The sequence below is a fragment of the Eubalaena glacialis genome, chromosome 9 (genome assembly GCF_028564815.1).
Source record: "Eubalaena glacialis isolate mEubGla1 chromosome 9, mEubGla1.1.hap2.+ XY, whole genome shotgun sequence".
In the NCBI taxonomy this organism is placed as follows: Eukaryota; Metazoa; Chordata; class Mammalia; order Artiodactyla; family Balaenidae; genus Eubalaena; species Eubalaena glacialis.
In genome coordinates this window covers 115,974,031-115,993,850 of record NC_083724.1, presented here as the reverse complement: position 1 = coordinate 115,993,850, position 19,820 = coordinate 115,974,031, and the positions used below count along the sequence as shown (strand labels likewise).

Sequence of the window (19,820 nt, the reverse complement as noted above, 5' to 3'; positions counted from 1 at the left end):
CGGGGGCAGAGGGTATATGGGAAATCTCTATATCTTCCTCTTAATTTTGCTGCGAACCTGAAACTCCTCTAAACATAAAGTTTATTAATTAAAGAATGTTATTGAAGAGCCAAAAACAGATAGCTTCTTCCCATGCTGACCCCACCTGCACCCCCAGTATGCCGCTTAGCCATTATGTAAGCTGACTCTCCAAGGTGGACAGATGGTTTTCCCTGGAGCATTTTCAAACTACCAAACACAACTCAACAGGCCTTAAACACGGTGACAGATTTTTTTTCTTCTGCACAAAGATACGCAAGTTCAGGCACCTATGACTTTTTGTCAACCCACCCTTCAGCAGCAAGGCAGGTTCAGGGACAGGGCCTGGGTATGACAGTAGCCAACAGTTCCTTACCTCCAGAAAGGAGGAGGGGAGGGAGGGCTTTAAAATAAATATGCTCAAGGCACCAGAGCTGAAACAAAATGGACAGAGACAAGTGTTGGGAGATACCGGAGGCTCTGGGCCTCTGATGGGAGACCCAGAACTCACACAAAAACGCTTATGCTTAGGGCTCCTGGGTTCATCTTGGCGCCTGGGTATATCTCTGAGAAGGTAGAGAATAAAAGGCCCCATTCTCATGCCTTCCAGCACTTTATCTCTGGATGGTCTCCCTGACAATCCTGGGGACTTTGTAACTTCCAGTATGCAGCCTTAAAGCAGGCACAAGCGTGGAATGTGGTCAGAGAGGGGGGCTCTCCTTTAGTGTATGACGTGGTCGGGAGGTCTTCTCCTTTAGTGTATGACGTGGTCGGGAGGTCTTCTCCTTTAGTGTATGAAGTGGTCGGGGAGGTCTTCTCCTTTAGTGTATGACGTGGTCGGGAGGTCTTCTCCTTTAGTGTATGAAGCGGTTGGGGAGGTCTTCTCCTTAAGTGTGTAGTGTGGTCGGGAGGTCTTCTCCTTTAGTGCATAATGTGGTCGGGAGGTCTTCTCCTTTAGTGCGTAATGTGGTCGGGAGGTCTTCTCCTTTAGTGTGTAATGTGGTCGGGTGGTCTTCTCCTTTTCAATGTGTGTTTCAGCCCAGGGTGAAGTTGTCCCTGGTCCTCAACTGCTTTCTAGACTTAGCCCCAAGGAAGCACCTCCTTGGCCTGAAGAATGAGGACAGTGTAGGGGGAGCCCCCTCCACTAATCAGAGTACCTTGGACACTGTGTTTTAATAATACACTGCTGTGCAAAATCTTTATCTGATGAAAACATTCTAATGCTTATCAAAAGTTTCAACACTTACTGAAACAGATGACCTCTAAGATACATCCAATGAAAAGAAAAAGAAATCCATGTTTCTATAGGTCAAGTTCATCTAAATAGTTTCGGACCACCAGACATTTTTTAATAAACCATTTTCTAAAATCTAGTTTATTCCTACAAGAACTTCATTGCTTAATTTAATATCTTTTGAAGTATCCTAAAATGCTCAAGAAAGGCATGTGAAAATGCATTTATTGGAAATGCATAAAGAAAAAGTTTAGAAGGACACAGTCTGAAATACAAACTCTGTTTTCTTCAAAAGAAATGCCATCAGAAGAGACGGCTGGGACCTCTAGCTAGTGGGTGACACTCCAAGTAACTGTCTGCTCCGGAGGGCTTTGCACCCTTGTAAGTGGAGGCAACAACGCTGCCCTATTTCACAGGCCTGTGACAAAGCTCAGCCTCTGGAAATGTTTGTAGATTTTATAAACCAGCAATTAATATAAGCTACTATTATAATAATATCTGTTGAGAGTTTTGTGTTATAAACTGTTCTAAACCTAAGATGGGCAACATGTAAGTCACCAGTTCTTGTGATTTTCTAGGACTACTGTAATTATAATAGTACTGGAGTAGAAAAGCAATGTATCCTTAACCACAGGAAAGAAGAAGAAACACAGGGAAGGGAAGGAGAAGTGGGGAGAGAACATGACAAGAAGAAGAGGAAGGAGACAGCTACAAGTAAGAGGGCCCGACCCTGTTGTGGGTAAGCATCCTCCTCAGAAAGCTTCTGCCCCAGAGACGGGGCACTGGTTCCCACGTGCAAAGCCTGAAGAGGCTGAGGTCAGCCCTGTCCCTCGGCGCCCCCGACAGACCCTGCAATTCCATGCATCAGAGCCCAGGATTTATTAAGCAAAGTCTGGCCCACAGCTGAGAGGACTCAGTGGCCTGTGACTGATTCGCATGCTGATGAGGCCCCAGCACATCTGAGGCAGGCCTGGCACACAGCAGTGACCTCTTCCGAAGCTGCTCCGTTCCTACTGGGTGATTCGCTCACATGATGGGCGACTGTGTTTTCATACGAGTCCCTTGCAGTTTCAACTTGGCAGATGGGACAGCAATTGACCCAGATATTTATTTTTAATGTAACTTAGACAAGAAAGAAAGAAAGAAAGAAAGGAGGAAAGGAAAAAGAAAGAAAGAAAACTAATTCTCAGGCTTTAAAAATTGCCAGTCATTATGAAGTAATTAAGACCCAAAGTATCACATAAAATTCCTAGAGAAGCTCAACCCCCTATAAGGTTTTTTTCTCATATTACATTATGGCTCCATTATATGTGATTTGAAAATATCAGTGTAGGCACATTCATCAATTGCTTTCGCAGTTATGTTTTAAGAACTGCTTGCTATAGCAAAGTCCTCTTCACCTCCCTCCTAAATCCTTGAGAATATAATCCTGAAACAATGAAAGAACAACTTATTTCTAGCACTGGATGAGTATAAAGAATGTTTTTATTATTGTTCCTTTTCATTTAATTGGACTATTCGAATTTTACCATCAGATATGCTGAAATATTGACACATTTAACTTCTTAGAGTCTGTCAGTCTGTTGATCTTTGACCACTACACCTGTTCCCAGCAGTGAATTAAGTTGCTCAAGGAGAGAGGTGATGGAACAGCTAAACAACCTAGAGAAAATGAAAACATCAAGGACATATGAAGAATATACTAAACATGCAGTATCTTCAGAGACTCCACAAAGAATCAAAATTCATTTGCCACCTCTTCTCTTAAATGACAAACAACAGACACTGACATACTGGAGTCTTTGGCCGCTAAACCCGACAGGGAAGGAAAGGCATGAATGCTTCCTTCACCACCTGAGGAGGGAGGTCTTGTGCTGCCTCATGTTTTGGTGTTTGCCAGCTGTCAGCCCTCTGAAGCTATAGAAATATCTTCTTCCTCCTCTGTGACGTCTAATGTTGTATCAAATTATTGTAGCAAACTCAAAATATCTCTAGCAAAGGGCGCACATGTCTATTTTGTTTCAGCTTTGGGAACTTTGGACAACCCATTAGCATGGTGGTTCCACGGCTGCGTGAGCACGAGAGATCACGTGATTTTGTCAAGCCTCTGCACAAGTACAGGCGCTCTGGGGTTCTAGAATCTGGGGATGAAGGGCATACTGGTGAAGACCAAAAGCTGCTCTGAGTTCAGTAAGATTGCATGAATGTGTCTTTCATTTTCACAATGTCATCTCCCTTACAGACTGAAAATCAGAAGTAGATGTGAGCGAGATGCTTACTCAGACCTTCAGGACCTGCCTGGTGGACAAATCAATTTGCAGACTGTTCCCAACTCTGCAGGCCCCACGGCCCACAGCCCAGGCTGGAAACCAGACCTGCAGAAGCTCTGAAAGAGGGCAAGGCAACAACACCTGCTGGTCGAATGACTTCCTTTCTGGTTCCGAGGTCAGGAGAAACGAGAGATGCCAGCACACTGGTTAACAAGAGAGGCTCCAGCACGCTCTGCTGTCACACCCTCAGCTCGGCTCCCGGCTATAGCACACAGCACTGAGAGCATCCAGCGGACATAAGAACTATTTAAAAACCCCAGTACTCAATTAAAAAAAAAAAAATTCCAGTCTAACTGAAATGATAATTGATCTCTCAAAATCTTAATTCAAACTCAACAGCCACCTCCACTCTGAATTCTTGATCGCCATCCTCACTTAAAAGGGCATGATGCGTGGAGAAGTTGTATTTGATCCTAGAACCCAGGTTATAACTAGGAGTCACAGGACCCCTGACCTCGGGGCTTGCTTTCTGCTAGTGGTTTGAGAGAGGTAAGCATTTTCACCCTGCCTGCTACAAGTTCAAGGTTAATTTTATGTCTAATATAAGAGGAGCAAAAAGTGATCAAATTGCTTATAGCAAGAACTGAACACCGGAATTCTGGCATTTTCAGGGACATGTCAATAACTTAGTAATTTACCTTGACTGACATTGAAAAGAGTACAATAAGACTTACTATGCACTAAAGAGAGATTTAATGTAGTCTGCAAGGAATTTAGAAAGAGTTTTACATTGCTTGGTAAAATCTGCTAATAACAGAACTCATCACTACTTTGAAAAAGAATGGGGTCATTAATCTCAAGCAAGATACATAGACATGCACATCCACCCAAACACTTCAGAAATTGTCAAACTAAAAAAGTATATTGAGTTTTTTTTATATTAGTGGGGAAATTATTCAACGCTTTGTTAGAGCTCTGAAGCATCGAGGAAATAAGGATGTGCATTTGGAGAGGGGGGTGGGTATGACCTACTGAGAACACAGAAGAGGAAAAGAAGAAAACGGCTTCTGCTTGCTGTGCCGCGTGCACGTTCTGTGGGCTGAGCCCAGGCCCCTGCCAAGCGATGCTTCCTGACCCATCACTTCTATCTTTAATATACCCAAGAGCTAGAGTGATAGAAAGCTTATGTCCTGGATTTCCTACTCCCAATATGAAATAATTTTATTTTCAAATAAGAACCTGACCACAACCCTATGGGCTTCATAAAGCAGCACTGCCCCCATTTTACAAGAGAGGCAGCTGAGTCCAGAGAGTGGTACAGCCTTGGCACGGACACCACCGGAAGGTGACAGGAGCCTCCCACTCTCTGCTCCTCCCAGGCCCTGGCTCCTGCTCGGGACTTCTACCGAACACGTTGCATGAAAATCCACCAGAGTATTCTGTTGATAAAGAAAAGCGTCTGGGCCTCAGATTTTCCATGGTGACTGTATAAATCTCTCTTATGAGAGAAAGTTGTACAGTCCCTTTCATGCTTCTGGTTTTGGTGCCACTTGGCTGTGCAGATTTCTAAAAGCTTTTGAATAGACTGATAAACATGGAATTGTTCTGAACATCTGTAAGCAAAATACGAAAAGATATTACCCAGTGAATGAACATCCTGGGTTTTCTTGCCAGAAATGGGGTTATTTGTGTATTAGGCTAATGCACTGAAATTAACCCAGAATGCTTATCCATTGCAGAATGTCTTTTCATATTTTCATCTGTGTAGTCGTTATTATAAAATGTAAGAATAATTCTCTATCAGGGTATTCAAGAAACTGAATAGCTCAATTACTTCTAAAATGAACGTAGGAAAGCAACAGCATGCCAGTTAATCAGTTGGTTTGCATAACAAATGTGTGGTTTGTGTGAGTGTGTGAGGGTGTGTGTGTGTGTGTATGTGTGTGTCTAAAGCCAGGGTCAGCACAACTCTTTAAATGTGAAAGATCAAGCTTTCATTTAACTATAGAGAAAGAATTCTGGAAGACAGGTACTAGCATTTTTCAACTTGGTATCACATACAATGATATGAAGTACCTAGTACAATGTCTTGCGTGCAGTACATTCCCAATCAATGGTGAATTTAATTCATCAAGAAAGCCTACACGAAATTTAGGCTTTTCCTGGCTGTTCCCTTCCAGGTTTTTATGGGTTCTCCAGCGCCAGGCATACACTGAGCTGTTAAGGAATAACATGTGAATGAATGAATCCTTGGAAATCATTTCAGGAACAGAATGACGGCCTCTAAGACTTAAATTACTTCTCAGCACATGTCTTAGAGACAGATCTGAGGCACAACAAGAAACAGCCAAACGGTGGCTGTGAGCAATGCTACCCTGTATCCAAGCTGAGACTGGGTTCTTGGTGCAGGAGCTGGTGGTGGGCAGCTCTCAGAGGACTCAGAATTCAGGCCTAAAATACCTGAGAGATGCAAGTTTCTCAGTCTGTGAGCTCCAGCACTAATTGATGAATCTGAGGAAAGGAAGTTTAAGTGCCTATTATAGGAGGGTGGTCACTTTTAAAACAGGTTTAAATGAAATGATGGACATGTGAGGGATGCGGAGACTCTAGGGAAACGCAAGGAGGCAATCACAGCCTTTGGAAAATCATGGCAGTCAGGCTTCTGACTCTCAGCTCTGAAGGCCAAGTTCCATTTCTACACTGAATGTAACCCAAGGTTAATTGAATATGGAGAGAATGACCTGTGTAGACTAAACTCACAATAGACTGAGATATACATCTCAGAATAGCATTTCACTGAATTTGAAATGAGAAGTAGAACTGTCTGGCTGACCTGGTCTCCTTGCATTTTCTTCCTGTAAATAACCTCCACAGGAGGACAAAAGACGAGAAGTTTCTACAGAGTGTGTATCAGAACAAGACGAGTTAGTGACAGAACTTAAAAGTGTCATGGTGCCAGGCTCTGGGAGTCTGTCCAGCAGCCAAACCTTACAGAGCAACCCGTGGGGGGCCAGCAGGACCTCCCCTTTCCCAGGCCGGCCTGGCGGACCTGGCTGACCAGCCTCCCTCCTAAGGTTCTCTTCTTTTCCTTTCACATACGTCAGGGCATTCCGTCAGGTTACTCTGAGGTCCCAAAGACCCAGAAGCCAAGCTCTCTTCTAAGTGATTGCCTATCTTGGCTCTGATGCATTACAGGCTTATTTTATACTTCATTCCCAAAAGGCAACTTTGCAAATGCTTGAGGAACTGTTTTCCCCATGGGTCTTCTACATGTGTTAGGCTCTAGACTCACACAGATCACCCAGCATTAACAGACCCCTTGGTGAGCAGTTAATGAATGTCACCGTGGGGGCCACCTCCTCTCCTGGCTGGTACTAGAAGTCATATGTCTTTTCCACGTGCCTAAGCACAACTCCAGCTCAGGTTTCTGAATCACTGGCCCATCTGTAGCCACACACAAACACTATTCAGACATTAATACGCAGCCTGTCTGGACACACACCTGCTTTCACATTCACATGCATATCCACTAGCAAGCAGGCATGACCAACTTCAGCCAATGGTGCTGGTTCCATGGCTTGTGATCACCAATCTGTTCGCCAAGACGATACTTGTGGAAGCTCTGACACAAGCTCTGACTCTGGAAGCATCTCCCAGATGGTCGGTCAGGGTAGAAGGGAGTGGTAAAGCTAGCCCAGTGGGTTTTGAGAACCCCTTCCTGAGTGCTAGCCCTATAATTCTGGCACCTGCCCCTAAAAAACCCAATGGCACCTCAGGCTCAGGCGTCCTGCTCTGTGAGAGAAGGCAGTTGCCACACAATCCAGGTCCTTGGGCTTCTTTTCTTGAAGGAAGGCAAGAAGGAAGGAAGAAAGGAATACCTTTACAAAAGACTCCTGGTTGTGACCAAAGTTTTACAAGTTTAATTGCAAACACAAGAGTAAGTAATTTGGAAATTAATGCAAATACTGGAGCACAGACTAGTATTTCTCTCACATGAAACCTCAGCAACGATTATACATCTTAGCAGAGCCTGGGTTTTTCTTTCTTGCAAGGCAGACCCCTCCAGGGCTGACTTGTTCAACAAGGCTTTGAGCACCCGAGGCCCCAGTAGGGAGGCCTAGCCAGTATAACCTGCTTTCTGTCTCCCCTATCCCTCTCCTTGGTCAAAAATCTTTAATTAGCTGGGGACCTTGTTTGTTCTCCTTCCCCGCTATTCCCAGGGATCTGAAGGCTCCACCACTTCTGTGCTAGAGAGATCTTTCTATCACAGCTTCTCTCTGCCTTTTTGTTTTTCCCTTTCATGATCAGAACAAAAAAAAAGCCTGGGGAAAGAAATCATCTCTCCTTCTGAGTCTGGATAAGACCCTATAACTATCTTTTTCCAATCAGGAACAAGTTTCCATGACAACCATGCTTCCGGATGCCACCGCTAACTTAGCAGGTAGTGGTCACATCAAATAGAGAGTTCTTTACCAACCTCCGTGGTTTCTGTACTTCACTGTTGCTACAGGCCTCTAACGCACCAGATGTCTGCATGAACTGTATCTTAAAAGGGTTTTTTCCTTTTTCCTTGTAAACATCAGAAAGACCCAAAAAAACTGCTTGGTATTTTCCTTCCAGTAATCATTAAAAAGCATACCGATAGATTCAAAAGTATACATGAAAGAGAATGTGTGGACGAGGGGAGCATAAATAGGTGGATGGAGAATGGCTGGGCCGTGATGACAGCTGGGTGACTTACACCACAGTCAATGGCATAAGTTTTGAGCTGAGAGCTAATGAGATCGGGAGATATGACCTTGGGTAAGTTACTTAGTCTCTCTGAGCCTCAACACTCCCCCTGTAAAAAAGGAGAAACTGAGGCCCTTCATGGGGCTGTTTGAAAGATTAGATGGAAAAAAGCAAAGATGCAAAAAGTGCTTGTTACAGTGTCTGGCACATAGTAGGAGTTCAACAAAGGGCAATTATCATGTTGTTCTTGTTACGGTGAAGAACTGAATTGGAGAGAGTCTGAGCAAACCAGCAACCACGATATTCGAATTGATGATTAACATTTTGCTGGTAGACAGTAACAGTATAAGCAGTAGATATCTGGAGGTTTTCTTAGCAACTTTTTCTCTTAGGCTATTAAGTCATGTCTGCAATTACAGGAAGGAATCTATTCATTTCCATTCCTAAGACTTAAGAGGATACACCTGGGCAATCTCCAGGGTTCATCTGAATCTCTCTATTTATAGTTCTGCATAAGCATTTGTTTAATTTTGAAACAGAAGCAGAGGAAAAAAATGGATTAACCATTAACGTATTTGTTCGATATTCCACATTCTCAACACCGATCAGAATATTTCAATTCTTCTCCAGAAGCAAGAAAAAGAAGAATATGTATATTTGCATGATATTTTCATTGTTGCACAGTTCAAATTTCATTTCAAAATCAGAATTCATATTGTAGCAAACAAATCGACACGCTCATTATCGAACAAACTCCCAAACTCCAATTCCCCCCGCCTACATTCGCAGTGCCCTCAAAGAGCTGAGAGGGCCCTCCACAAATAACACCAACGCAAACCTTTATTTTTAAACGATAAAACTATTTACATATTTTTCAAAAATCCCATTTCTGTCAATGTGGTGGACTGTATATTAGATAAACTCTCCGTATTAAGAACTCTTAAGATAGTAAATAAAATATTCTTTTAAAAAATGTGTTTTACAGTATGGAGGTGCCTCAAGAAATTCAAAACAGAACCATCATACGATCCAGCAACCTCTCTTCTGGGTATACACACAAAGGAAGTGAAATCCGAATCTTAAAGAGACATCTGTGCTCCCATGCGCACTGCAGCATTATTCACAATAGCCAAGGTATGAAACAACCTAAATGTCCATCAATGAAGGGATAAAGAAGATGTGGCACATACACAACGGAACACTATTCAGCCTAAAAAAATGAAGGAAACCCTGCCATTTGCAACAACATGAGTGAGCCTGTAGGACGCTATGCTAAGTGAAATAAACTAGACACAGAAAAAAAATACTGCACGGTCTCACTTATAAGTGGAGTCTAAAAAAATTGAACTCACAGAAGCAGAGAGTACAATGGTGGTTCCCAGGGAAATGGGGAGATGTTGGTCAAAGGGTACAAACGTTTATTTATGTAAGATGAATTAGCTGTAGAGATACAAGGTACAGCATGGTGACTGTACGTAATAATATTGTATTGTATACTTGGAATTTGCTAAGAGAGTAGATCAAAGGTACTCTCACCACACAAAAAAAGTACATGAGGAGATGGGTATGTTAATTAGCTTGACTATTAGTAATCGTTTCACTATGTATATCAAAGTATCATGCTGTACACCTTAAATATATACCATTTTTATATTTAAAATGAAAAAAAAATTTTAAGAGAAAAATAATGTGTTTTAAATGCGACCAGAGCTGGCAGAAAGGTAAAAGGAAATCCTTGAAGGCCAGAAATAACAAAACAAAACAAATTCCAGAAAGGTTATCTGGTAATTGAGCTAGAATTTGCCATGGAGGCAACTGCCTATCCCGGTCAGCAAATATTTTTCTGTAAAGGGCTGGATCATAAACATTTTAGGTTTCACAGGCCATACTGTCTCGGATGCATCCACTCAACTGCAACTGTGGCATGAAAACATTCACAGATAACATAAATAAATAGTCATGTCTGTGTTTAAAAAAAAAAAACAACTTTATATAAACAGGCAGCAGGCAGGATTTAGCCTGCAAGCCACAGTTTGCCAATCCCTTCATTATAGCCTGATTTTTAGTGTCTTTCCCTCAAGAAAACAAGTCTGGTATATGATATATTTGTCCCAGGTGATAGAGTGATGTGGTGATGGTCCCAATTTCTTCACATCTCCCTGTACACCTGCCTTTGGGAAGTCCCTCCCACACAGATTCTGGGCTAGACCATGTGACCTGCTTTGGCCAATGGGACCAATAGTAAATGTGACTCAGAGACTTGAAAAGTACTAGCAGAATGGTGCTTGTCCTCTCTTACTGCTCCTAATCTCTGCATCTGCCATCACGTGAATTCACCCCAGGCAAGACGAAGTGACAGCCAGCAGCAACTGCCAGATGTATGAGCGAAGACATCAAAGACCAACTAGCCCCCAGGCAACCCACCAGTTGACTGGAATCACATGAATGAACCCAGATGAAACCAGCAGAAGAACCGCCAGGCTGAGCTTAGTCTAAACTGCTGACCCACAGAATCATAAGGTAACAAATGATTGCTTTAGCGATTTAAGTTTCAGGGTGATTTTTCTGCAACAAAAGCTAAATGACACATTCCTTAGGAAGTCTATGATCTTCTAAAAATATGAAGTGAAAGGCCAGCAAGTATATTTATAGAAATGGGCAAGAGAAGACTGAGAAAACACACAAAGAAATTATTTCCATTTTAAAGATCCTGTCATCCGCCAACAGGGACAAGTCTGTCCTTGTTCCTTATATGATAGAGCAAATTCTTCCTACCTGAGCAGACTTCTTCATAAGTAGGATTGGGAGTGTAGCCTCCTGCATAACCAACTTGAGTTGAATATACTCCTTTCAGGGTCCAGAATTTCCTTTCAGCTCCCCAGAAACAGCCCATTCCTAAGAAAAAATATGATACTGATTAGTCCTTTATCAAAAACAAGGTGGTCATTGCATATCAGAAGCCCTGTTACACTAGAAAAGAGAAGTTGTTCCTGTCATCTGGTAATCAAAAATGACTAAGATTTTATCTTTTAAAGAAGTAGAGTTTTTAACACCTAAAAAGAATTTTATTTAAGGTTATTTTCACAGAATGTCTCTTTGCTTTAGTTGTGCAACAACTTAGAAAGCCTCAAATTTTAATGGAGTTAGTAAAGCTATACCTTTTGAAATAACACAGCAAAAGGATAACTGCATTTGATGAATGATTTCCACACTCAGTTCATTATGGACTTGTCAAAACATAGTAAGTTGTAGGAATAGTAGAAATTTATTTAATGATCAGCATCCTGGTCGTGCTTTCTTTAAAAATTCTAACAAAGGAAGGTAACACTAAATTACTGATTTAAATGGGAAAACTTCCCCAAATCAAAACAGATTGACACAGTATTTGATTAACGATTTCACATGTGTTCAGTTTTTTTAAATTTTTGAAGTCATTAGAAACTTTCATGGGATAAATCGCTGCTCACCAAAAAGAACCTTTTTCTGAGTTCGAGTACTGAACATAATGAATAAGGAAAGAGAGACAGGGGAAGGCAGGGAAAGAGGGAACAACAAATAAAGAAACTCACAAAAACGGCATTCCATTCACCTAGCAAACATCGTGCTCACACCAGTGGTTAGTTATTGGATTCCTCTGAACATATGATGAAAACTAAGAACCATCTCCCAAGGATGCACGTACTTACACACATCTAAAATGCTGCATTACTTTTCCTGGGCTCCAAATAAAGAATCTTCATTTTTCTACCATGAGTTTCTAAACTGTCCACAACTGCTATTCTGTGGTCAATTCCTAGATGTAAACAAGATTTCTGCCTCACTCAAGTTTTACATGGCTTTATTAAGTCATATATAATTAAGATCGTGGGTAGAACAACAGTTGGCAAATTAATATATTCCTCCTACTTTAACAATCACTAGATTTGCTAGATTCGATGACAGAGCTAAAAGAAAAATTAGATAGAAGTTTACTGAAATTCTTGACACTTGTTAATATACTACTTAAAGAATTCAGAGCAACAACCAAAAAGAAATGTGCACGATGTTATACATTATAAAAAATATATTTGCTCAACTGTGATAGGAAACATACTAACCAAAAGTAGGTTAACAGTTAAAAAATATGATAGAGCCAAATGATGAAGTTTAATGCAGTAAAAAAATTACTATTGTGATAACAATGCAATATGGAAATATGTATATAATTATATCATAATTACCTAAGGCTAAATTTAAAAGAGAAAATCACAGTATATATGCATGTTTCTATTACAAAACTATGAAAAAAATTCATACCAAAATAGACTAGAAAGATATATATAAAATCATAATCATGATTATATTACAGCGGTGAGAATATACAAATACTTTTTCATTTTTCAAGTCTGTATGTAATAGATTTACATTACTTTATTTTATTATTTTTTTCAGAAGCCAGGAATAGGTTTTTTTTTTTTGGCTGTGTTGGGTCTTCATTGCTGCGCGCGGGCTTTCTCTAGTTGAGGCGAGCGGGGGCTACTTTTCATTGTGGTGCACAGGCTTCTCATTGCGGTGGCTTCTCTTGCTGCAGAGCATGGGCTCTAGGCGTGTGGGTTTCAGTAGTTGTGGCATGTGAGCTCAGTAGCTGTGGCTCGCGGGCTCTAGAGCACAGGCTCAGTAGTTGTGGTGCACGGGCTGAGTTGCTCCGCGGCATGTGGGATCTTCCCGGACCAGGGCTCGAACCCGTGTCCTCTGCATTGGCAGGTGGATTCTTAACCACTGCGCCACCAGGGAAGTCCCTACGTTACTTTAAGAACAAAAAATACATACATTTTTTAAGGGAAAAAAAAAATTCAAGGAAAAACATAAGCATATGCATTGTTCAAGTTACACACTGCTAGATACCATTTTTCCTGTTTACAAGTGAATTGTTTGCTGCTAGTGAATATAACTAAATATTTACTGAGTAGTTATAAAAATTGACTATCCTCAAGTCTCTGAAACAAGGATTCACTGCTAATTTTACTTCCCTGCATTCCTGGGATGAGGGAATCATATTAGTCAGTGTTCTCCAAAGAAACAGAACCAACAGGATTTATACAAATATATATATACAGAGAGATTCATTATGATGAATTGGCTCCCACAGTTATGGAGGCTGAGGAGTCCCATGAGCTACAGTCTGCAAGCTGGAGGCCCAGGAAAGGTGGTACTATAATTCTAGTCCAAACCTGAAAGCCTGAGAACCAATGATGTGAATCGCAGTCTAAGTCTGAAGGCCTGATAACCAGGAGCACTGACGCTCAAGGGCAGGAGGAGATGGGTGTCCCAGCTCAAGCAAAGAGAGTGAATTCACCCTCCCTCTGCCATTTGGTTCTGTGCAGACCCTCAGTGGATTGGATGATGCCCACCCACACTGGTGAGGTTGATCTACTCAGTGTACTGATTCAAATGCTAATCTCTTCCAGAAACGCTCACAGACACACCCAGAAATGATGTTTTACCAGCTTTCTGGGCATCCCTTAGCCAAGTCAAGTCAACACATAAAATTAACCATCACAGGAATGATGACAGGGCATCTCTGGAGAAGGACAGGTAGAAAAGGAGCTGGGCAGCATTACTGAACATAAAAGGCCACAAAGGCATCCAGGAGCCGTGCGGTGTGCCAAGCTGAGGCACCGTAGCCCCTGAAGTTCAGAAATCTGAGGAGTTCACCGAATAAAATATTTCTGTATCTCACAGCAACTAACAGTGATGGTACCGAAGAGTACTGCACGCCTTCAGTATTCTCCACACACGGTATATAACGAGCTATTTTAGCAACGAGCCTATCCTGACCATTGTCTACAGTACCACACAGACGGCCCCAGAGTCTGTATCTTTTACGTCTTCACTACATCCTCGTGATATAAAACTTAAAATGACCAAACAAAAATTTATTGCAGGTAGAGAGATATTTAACCCTCTTTTATGTTTAATAAGGATCAAGATAAGACCTCTGATAACAGGGAGAATGAACTAGCTCCAGCTGGACAAAGGTCTCCAAAGGGGACCATGTGTGGCTGAAATAATCCTCCAGGGAACTGTTATATAACCAATGTCAAAATTTTTAGAAAGGTACTTAACTTAGGATAAGCAGTAGCTCTAAGAATAAAACTCCTCCTTGAAGCAATCAGATGTTTTATCTAGTGGCTTCCAGTATAACCTAAGCATTCTTTTATTTGGCTTCCAGTGTGTGTGTGTTTAAACAAAGCAAGGTTTATTAATGGCAGAATTTCTCAGAATTTACAGTAGTCTAGTAAACAACATGAATATCATCAAAGAAGATGTACTGTGCACTTTTATTTAAAATATTTTATATTTTAACCTTTTATTATAAAGTAAACCAGATACAGAAAAACCACACAAAACAGATGCAAAGTTCAATGTCTATTATTACTCAAATGGCCTACTAACCACCAACCAGGTCAAGATTTAGAACTTTGCCATCCACCCCAGAAATCCCTCCTTGTATTACACCCCAGTCACAACTCCCTTCCTCCCCCCAAAACTAACCACTGTCTGAATTTTATAGTATTCACTTCCTTATGTTTCTTTATATTTTTATCACTCAAGTTATCCATTCTGATACTATACTTTGGTCTTGCTCATTTTTAAAAATCTGATTATGTCTTTAAAGTTCTTTCAATTGACAGGTTTCCTCTCCATTCTTTTCCTTTTAATTTATCTATTGAAGAAACCATGAGCCACTTGACCTGCAGAATTTCCCACAGCGTGGATTTTGCCAATTGCATTCTTGTGGTGCAATTCAACTTGTTCCTCTATCCTCAATATTTCCTGCAAATTTGCTGCTGGATCCAGAGGCGTGATCAACCTCAGATTTCATCCTTTGGCAAAACTATAGGTGGTACTATGTAATTTTTTTAACTTTTTAAAAGTTTTTTTCCAGCTTTATTGGTATATAATTGACATATGACATTTATAACATCATCACATATTTGACACACATATATATTGTGAAATAATTAAAACAATAAGGTTAGTTAACACATTTATCACCTCACACAATTACAATGTTTTGTAGTGAGAATATTTAAAATCTACTCTCTTAGCAACTGTCAACTATAAAGTACAGTATCATTAACTATAGTCACCATGATGAATATTAGATCCCCAGAACTTACTCATCTTATAACTGGAAGTTTGTAAACAATTCCCCCAACAACCTCTGGAAACCACCATTCTACTCTCTGTTCTATGAATTTGTATGTTTTTTTAGCTTCTAATGTAAGTGAAATTATACAGTATTTGTCTTTCTCTGTATGACTTATTTCATTTAGGATAATGCCCTAAAGGTCTACCCACATTGTCACAAATGACAGAATTCCTTTGCTTTTTATGGCTAATATTATGTTTGTGTGTGTGTGTGTGTGTGTGTGTGTGTGTGTGTATATACACACACACACACACATACATATACATATTTATATACACATCAATAGCACACCATCCTTATCCATTAGTCTGTTAATAGCCACTTAGGTTGTTTCCATCTCTTGGCTATGGCTGATAATGCTGGAATGAACATGGGAGTGCAGATATCTCTTCGAGATACTGATATCATTTCCTTTGGATATATACCCAGAAGTGGGATTGCTTGATTATTCGGTAGTTCTATTTCTAATTTCTGAGGAACCTCCACTCTGTTTTCCATAATGGCTTTACCTATTTACATTCCCACCAACAGTGCACTATGGTTCTCTTTTCTCCACATCCTTGCCATCCTTGTTATCTTTTGCCTTTTCAGCAGTAGCCTTTCTAACAGATGTGAAGTGATATCTCATTGTGGGTTTGATTTGCATTTCCCTGATGATCAGTGATGTTGAGCATCTTTTCATGTACTTGACCATTTGTAAGTCTTCTTAGAAAAATGTCTATTCAGGTCCTCTGCCATTTTCAATCAGATAATTTGGAGGGTTTTTTTTGAGGGGGGGTTATTGAATTGTATGAGTTCCCTATATATTTTGGATATTAACCCCTTATCTGATACATGGTTTGCAAATATTTTCTCCATTCCATTGCTTCTTCATTCTGCTGTTTCTGTGGCTGTGCATAAGCTTTTTAGTTTGATGTAATGTCACTTGTTTATTTTTGCTTTGTTGCTTGTGCTTTTGGTGTCATATCCAAAATATCATTGCCAAGGCCAATGTCAAGGAGTTTTTTTTCTCTGTGTTTCCTTCTAGGAGTTCTATGGTTTCAGATCTTTACATTCAAGTCTTCAATTCATTTCAAGTTAATTTTTGTGAGTGGTGTGAGATAGGGGTCCATTCTTTTGTATGTGAATATCTATTTCTCTCAACATCATTTATTTAATAGACTTTTCCCCACTGAGTATTCTTGGCTCCATTGTCAAGTGTTAGTTGACCATATATGCATGAGTTTATTTTCGGGCTCTCTATTCTATTCTATTCTATTTCATTGGTCTATGTGTCTGTTTTTATTGCAGTAACATATTGTTTTGATTATTATAGTTTTGTAGTATAATTTGAAATCAGAAAGTGTGATGCCTTCAGCTTTGTTCTTCTTTCTCAAAATTGATTTGGCTCTTCGGGATCTTTTTTGGTTCCATACAAATTTTAGGATTATTTTTTCTATTTCTGTAAAAAATGCCATTGGAATTTTGATATTGGGTTTGATGTGGAATTACATTTAATCTATAGAATGGCCTTGGGTAGTATGGACATTTTAACAATATTAATCTTTCCAATCCATGAACATGAGATATCTCTCCTCTTATTTGTGTCTTCTTCAATTTCTTTCATCAATGTCTTATAGGTTACAGTATAAATATTTGTCACTTCTTTGGGTAAATTTATTCCTGATTATTTTATTGCTTTTGATGCTATTGTGAGTGAGATTGTTTTCTCTATTTCTCTTTCAGATATTTCATTTTTACTGTATGGAAATGCAACTGATTTTCATATGTTGCATTACTGTAACTTTACTGAATTCATTGATTACTTTTAACAGTTTTTTGGTGAAGTCTTTAGGGTATTCTATATATAAGATCATGTCATCGACAGACAATTTTACTTCTTCCTTTATGATAGGATACCTTTAATTTCCATTTCTTGCCTAATTGCTCTGGATAAGATTTCCAGTATTATGTTGAATAGGAGTATAGAGAGTGTCTTGTTGCTGATCCCAACAGAAAAGCTTTCAGCTTTTCACCACTGGCTATGACATTATCTGTGGGTCTGTCATATTTGGCCTTTATTACATTGAAGTATGTTTCTCCTATACCTCTCAAATTTGTTTGAGAGCTTTTGTCATGAAAGGGTGTTGAATTTTGGCAAACGATTTCTCTGCATCTATGGAGAGTCATGATTTTTATCCTTCATTCTATTAATGTGGTATATCTCATTTACTGATTTGCAGCTGTTGACACATCCTTGCATCCCAGGGATAAATCCTGCTTGATCATGGTGTGTGATCCTTCCAATGTGCTGTTGAATTTGGTTTGCTAATATTTTGTTGAGAATTCTTGCATCTACAGTATTCAGTGATCCTGGCTTATAGTTTTCTTCTCTTGTAGCATCTTTATCTGGCTTTTATATCAGGGTAATGCTGGCCTCATAAAATTAGTTTGAGACTGTCCCCTCTTCTTCAGTTTTTTTGGAAGAGTTTGAGGACTAGCGTTAATTCTTCTTTAAATGTTTGACAGAATTTGCCAGTGAAGATATCTGGTCCTGGGTCTTTTTGAAGGGGTAGGTTTTTTTTTATTACTATCTCAGTCTCCTTAATTGGTTTGCTCAGATTTTCTGTCTTCATGATTCAGTCTTGGTAGGTTGTATGTTTCTAGGCACTTATCCATTTCTTCTAGGTTATCCAATTTGTTGGTGTATACTTTTTCACAGCAGTCTTTTATGATCCTTTGTATTTCTGTGGTATCAGTTGTAATGTCTCATTTATAGTTTTGTTTATTTGAGCCCTCTCTCCTTTATTCTTGGTTAGTCTAGCTAAAGGTTTATCAATTCTGTTTATCTTTTTCAAAAAACCAACTCTTAGGTTCAATGATTTTTTTCTGTTTTCTTTCTAGTCTTGATTTCATTTACTTCTGCTGTGATCTTTATTATTTCCTTCCTTCTGGTAACTTTGGGCTTAGATTATTTTTTTCTAAATCCTAAACGTGTAAAGTAAGGTTGTTTATTTGAGATATTTCTTTTTCTTCAATGTATGCATTTATCACTATAAGCTTCCCTCTTGGGAATGTTTTAACTGCATCCTATAAGTTTTGGTATTTGTGTTTTCATTTTCATTTGTCTCAAAATACTTTCTTGAATTCCCTTTTGATTTCTTCTTTAACTCAGGAGTGTATAGTTTGATTTCCACTACTTTTGAATATTTCAGTTTTCCTCCTGTTATTTATTTCCACTTTCATACCGTTGTGTTTGGAAAACATACTAGATGTGATTTCAGTTTTCTTAAATTTGTTAAGGCTTGCTTTGTGGCCCAATATATAATCGATCCTGGAGAATATTCCATGTGTGCTTGCAAAGAATGTGTATTCTGGTGCTGTTGGATGGAATATTCTGTATATGTCTTGTCAGGTATACTTAGTTTCTAGTGTTACTCAGATCTTCTGTTTCCTTATTAATTTTCTGTCTGGATGATCTACCGGATGTTAAAAGAGGAGTATTGAAGTCTCCTACTATTATTTTATTGCTGCCTATTTCTCCCTTCAGTTCTGTTAATATTTGCCTTAAATATTTAGATGTTCCAATGCTGGATACACATATTTACAATTGTTATATCTTCTTGATGAATTAATCCCTTTGCCACTGTGTAGTCACCTTCTTTGTCTCTTGTGACCAATTTTGAACGAAAGTCTATTTTATCTGATATAAGTATAGTCACTCCTGTTATCTGTTGGTTACCATTTGCATGGAGTATCTTTTTCCATCTCTTTGCTTTCTACCTATGTGTGTACTTAAAGCTAGTGTGATTCTCTTATAGGCAGCATATTGTTGAATACTGTTTTTTTTTAATCCATTCAACCACTATGTGTCTTTTGAATGAAGAATTTAGTTCATCTATGTTTAAAGTAATTATTGATAGGTAAGAACTTTCTATTGTCATTTTACTCATTATTTTCTGACTGCCTTTTTTTTTACTTCCTTTTTTCTTTTTCCTCTCTTACTGTCTTCCTTTATAATTTGTCTTTTTTAATGGTATTCTTTAATACCTTTGTCTTTTGTGTAACTACTATAGGTTTTTTCCTTTGTGGTTACCATAAGGCTTACATTAAACATCTTATAGATATAATAGTCTATTTTAAGCTGATAACTTAGCTTCGATTACGTACAAAAACTCTATACTTTTACTTCTCTTTCCCTCACATTTTATGCTATTAATGTCACACTTCACATTTTTTTATATTGTTCATCTGTTAATAAGTTACTACAGCTATAGTTATTTTTAATATTATTGTTTTTTAACTCTTCTACTAGAGTTAAAATGATTTACACACCTCCATTACAGAATTAGGGTGTTCTGCATTTGACTGCATTTTTACCTTTACCAGTCAG

General features: G+C 39.3%; 1 protein-coding gene across 3 annotated transcripts in view; it reads right to left on the bottom strand.

Annotated features, from left to right (window-relative positions):
• MSRA (methionine sulfoxide reductase A) overlaps positions 1-19,820 on the bottom strand; it is a 379,556-nt gene that overhangs the window by 181,481 nt on the left and 178,255 nt on the right. For all 3 annotated transcript variants that reach the window (XM_061200754.1, XM_061200755.1, XM_061200757.1), the window contains one exon: positions 11,029-11,148. In XM_061200754.1, the coding sequence (XP_061056737.1) occupies positions 11,029-11,148 (120 nt within the window). The remainder of the gene's footprint in view (positions 1-11,028; positions 11,149-19,820) is intronic.